Source organism: Anguilla anguilla, chromosome 6 (genome assembly GCF_013347855.1).
Source record: "Anguilla anguilla isolate fAngAng1 chromosome 6, fAngAng1.pri, whole genome shotgun sequence".
In the NCBI taxonomy this organism is placed as follows: domain Eukaryota; kingdom Metazoa; phylum Chordata; class Actinopteri; order Anguilliformes; family Anguillidae; genus Anguilla; species Anguilla anguilla.
Genome location: NC_049206.1, coordinates 12,063,169 through 12,067,541, shown reverse-complemented (window position 1 = coordinate 12,067,541; position 4,373 = coordinate 12,063,169). Strand labels below are relative to the sequence as shown.

General features: G+C 39.4%; 1 protein-coding gene across 1 annotated transcript; it reads left to right on the top strand.

The window, feature by feature from the left end:
* Positions 1-1,127: 1,127 nt before the first annotated feature.
* LOC118229316 (transcription factor Sox-14) lies at positions 1,128-3,056 on the top strand. The gene has a single exon (XM_035421181.1). It carries the CDS (start codon positions 1,552-1,554, stop codon positions 2,257-2,259), a length of 708 nt encoding a protein of 235 aa, XP_035277072.1. The 5' UTR covers positions 1,128-1,551; the 3' UTR covers positions 2,260-3,056.
* Positions 3,057-4,373: the final 1,317 nt, after the last annotated feature.

The window sequence follows — 4,373 nt, the reverse complement described above, 5'->3', positions numbered from 1 at the left end:
AATAGGCACATTTGTTCGAAGCCGGGAACAGTCGTTAAAAATCGCTTGAGAGTAACACAATCAAACCTACGAGTAAATGCCAATTAACAGCATCGTATTAATACAATTGAAAACATTAATAATTAATGAACAAATTTGCATATCGTGAAAAAAACAACGACATGAATGGTAATGACAGAAGAATCCCAGTGGGTTGCTGTGGTTATATGCTTTATGTCCCAATCACATTATTTCGAACATGGCAAGCTCACTTCACTTAGCTTAGATAACCTGCTGTTTCCAAAAGACACAAATTCAAAACCAGTCTAATGGTATGTTCTACACGAAGTCACCTTACAAAGATTAGTGCCTCAAAACAGGTGTATGGAATCCTAGATATAACCTATCAACACCCAGGGGACATACGGACAATTATTGTCAATTAATACATAGCCTACTTTTCTGTGGGGAATAGACGTGTTAGACGAGTTATTATTCATCAAATAAGTTTGGTAGTTCATTTCATGAGTTAGTAATAATATTTGCAAGCAAAATTATTTTCCAATTTCGTCTTTATTTGCTTTTCAATAACCATAAAGCTAGTCAAAATGGTTGTAAATATTTTTAAATACAATAATAAATATTGCTTGTTTGATAGTAATTTGATCATTAGGAGCCCTATAATGGTGTGTGTGTGTGTGTGTGAGAGAGAGAGAGCGAGAGCGAGAGAGAGAGAGAGTATCGTTTAATCTTCATTAAACGATATTGTTAACCAATATTTACCCGTTGAGCAACAACATTGCATGTACAGCTCTTGCATATACAATTATGTTGATTACCTACTGCTACATATTCGATTTAAAAATAATTTGAAATTGATGAATCTTTAATAGTGCGGTAATTTGAATTTTCCTCCGTCTTTCATTAACATCTCCTTTTGCCCGGATTTATTGTAAAAAGGTTGAGGGTTCATGTTTGTACCGTTCTGAGCAAATTAATTCGGGGAGGGAAAGGAATCACCCACATTCCCTCCCCATTTTTTGTTTGTGTAGTCGTACACGTATTTTCTCAAGGTATTACGCCGCTCTCTCTCAGTGCTGATTGGGTGCGCAGGTTGCCGAGTGAACGCCCTGTGATTATGTCGGATTGCGTGCCGACCAAACCAGCCCAGCCTTTGAACTTCGCCGCTTTTGGCTCTCATTCACGAGATTTTTCTCATTTTCCACCCAGGTGCTTCACGGGGCAAGACAGTCTACTTACAAGAAAAAAAACGCATACACCCACAGACACTGCCAGGCCAGTATTTTCGGAGCGTACACTACATTACTGGATCTTGCGCATGGGGCAGATTTCTACGGAAGCTAACTACATGTTTTTAGAAGATTATACTTCATTTAGCGCTGGTTTCGCACGCGACGACTCGCCGGCTGGATTCTTATTTACTTACTAGTTCTACAGTTCTCAAATAACCGAGTTGTGGGCTGAACCGTTTCTGTTTGCTGGAGAGGTGAATAAATCTTGCTTCGTTTAAGAACTTTTCTTGTTAAGTAGAACTGAACGTGTGCTTTTAAAATGTCCAAACCTTTAGATCACATAAAAAGACCAATGAATGCTTTCATGGTTTGGTCTCGGGGCCAACGGAGAAAAATGGCACAGGACAATCCCAAAATGCATAATTCGGAAATCAGCAAAAGACTTGGCGCTGAGTGGAAGCTGTTGTCAGAATCTGAAAAGCGACCTTACATAGACGAGGCAAAGAGACTGAGAGCGCAGCACATGAAAGAACACCCAGATTACAAGTACAGACCCAGGCGAAAGCCTAAGAATTTACTGAAGAAAGACAGGTACGTCTTTCCCTTGCCATACCTCGGGGACACAGACCATTTGAAAGGATTTTCTGCGGACTCTCTTTTGGCTTCGTCGGAGAAAGCCAGAGCGTTCTTACCACCGACTTCTGCACCGTACTCTTTCCTCGACCCGAGCCAGTTCAGCTCGAGCGCAATTCAGAAGATGACTGAGATGCCCCACGCGCTGACCACCGGCACTTTGCCATACGCCTCTTCTCTGGGATACCAGAATGGCGCTTTTGGTAGCTTGAGCTGCCCCAGCCAGCACACCCACACTCACCCATCACCCACAAACCCTGGGTACGTCGTGCCCTGTAATTGCACTGCCTGGTCTGCGTCGAGTTTACAGCCCCCTGTTGCCTACATACTTTTCCCAGGTATGACCAAGTCTGGAATAGACCCCTACTCATCAACACATGCCGCTGCTATATAAAAAAGAACAAGCAGACAGTTTATTCCTAAAACTTGAATGCAAGCAATGCATGTGTACCCAGACAGCGCGGGAAAATGGAGTGATCCGAAATTAACCGACGCAGTGGACTGTCGTAAAGGAAGAATGAACTTTCTACCGCAGCGATAGAACGTTTCTACAGAGACCTCAGCACGGAACTTGGGATAGCTGTAAGGCAGGTGCCCTGTAAACTGTAAGAATTGTAAATGTTAAACGTTTATTGATGGCTGACCAAATAAAAGGTGGCCTTTAAGTTTATTTATTATGTACATTTTATTGCTATAATCGCTGTTTTTATTTTAATGACTCAACTGAATTCGAAAAAGAACCGTTTTTCAAGACTATTTTGATTTGCACAATTAAGTACTTTTTTGCTGTAATACAATTACAAAACTCTTAAAGCTTAAAGTACAAATCAGGAACTAAATATAAATACACTGGATGTGTTTATATTTATTTAAATAGGCACGTGCAATTGGCTTGTTTGTAAAAAAAAATCGATACAATACTTATTTTATTGTTATATTCTGTTTTGGATTTTGCATTTCCTAGTGTGGTTCAGTGGTATATGTCACCCATTCATTTATTTTATGAAGCACTTCAGTTCTGAAACCAGGCAGTACTGTGTTTTATCCAATATGGTTTAAGCCTGTTTAATTATGTCATGGAAAGAACAATGTAACCAGACTGACGTTATCTCGTTATTTGTTTATTTGGCGGGAGAAAACGTTTTGAATAAAGACAATCTGTCTTCAAAAAAATTTTCAGAATGAATACAATGCAAGTCTTCCCGTCCCATTTTATCAGAAATTGCTCGCTTCATTTAATCAAACCCGAATGAGCATCTTTTCAAATATTATAGCTACTAAATTTCACAATAAGAAAGGCTTGCTTCAATGATACAAAGGTCGACTTGGAATGTTTCAATCCATTAATATTTTTGTTTTATAGTAGGCTACATATGTGTATTGTCACTCGACAGACGAGGAAGTATAGCACACATGAATATCTGTCGCTCAAAGCAACGTATTGCGCTGGAAGGGGTTACTCAAAATATTTGTAAAACTTTTAAATCGACGCATGTAATTGAATTTGTGAATTACTAAAGCTTCAGTTTGTGATACAAATAACAAAACAAATGACGACCTTGATAATCAAAAACGTAGGCATATGTATTAGAAAAGGTTTCTGTGCAAAAGAAAAAAATATGCATGTGCTGTTGTCATCATCAGTTAGCTATATTTGGAAAAACCATTAGCAAAAGCCATTCATAGGTATTGGGTGGGATATTTCATTAGAGAGAGCAGCGGCAGCTGTCCATCTGGTTCGAATGAATAGCTTCGTGATTCGCGTTGTCTGCTCATCGCTTTCTCAAGTGCTCTTGAGACTAATGTCAGAATAAAATGGCAAAACACAATTAAATTACAATGGAGCCGATAATGGAAACAGAACCCTTCGAACAATACGAGCGTGAAGAAAAATTCAGAGTGGCCAAAACAATGAGGAGGGGTGGTGGGGCAGTTAGGGAGGCGGGGTCATCGAGAATAGCTTCGCCACGCCGTTTAGCGTGAAGAAAAAAAAGTGCGCACAGAAGTGACGAGAGTAGCAATCGAAGCCGGACAATTGTAGTTTGTTTCGTCATTCTGTTTTAAAGTGAAACCATGTTATAATGTGCCGAGGGAGAGTTACATTGAAATTGAATTTCACAGTTTTTCTCTAATGGCTTGCTGGGCCCAGCGGCCCACTTGATGGAACTCTACTCATTGACTATGCTCTTTACACTGAACAAAACGCGAAATATCTGCTCATTTTGTCCTTATAAATCTGCTACTACCGAACAACAACGACAGCAACAACTAAAAGTATTACTACTATTAGGACTCGCCTATAGGCTGTGATTTATATCACAACACCACCATGGCTCAATTAGGCTTACATCTAACACTGGATAATTTTCTATTGGACAAACATGCGGGACAAAAATATTTAGCAAACGTTATTTCTTTGTGTGTAACTTGTTGGTATGTTAATGATTGTGAACCTTAAATTGGATTACTTCCAGTAAACCAGAATAATCCAAATAAATCAAATACAAA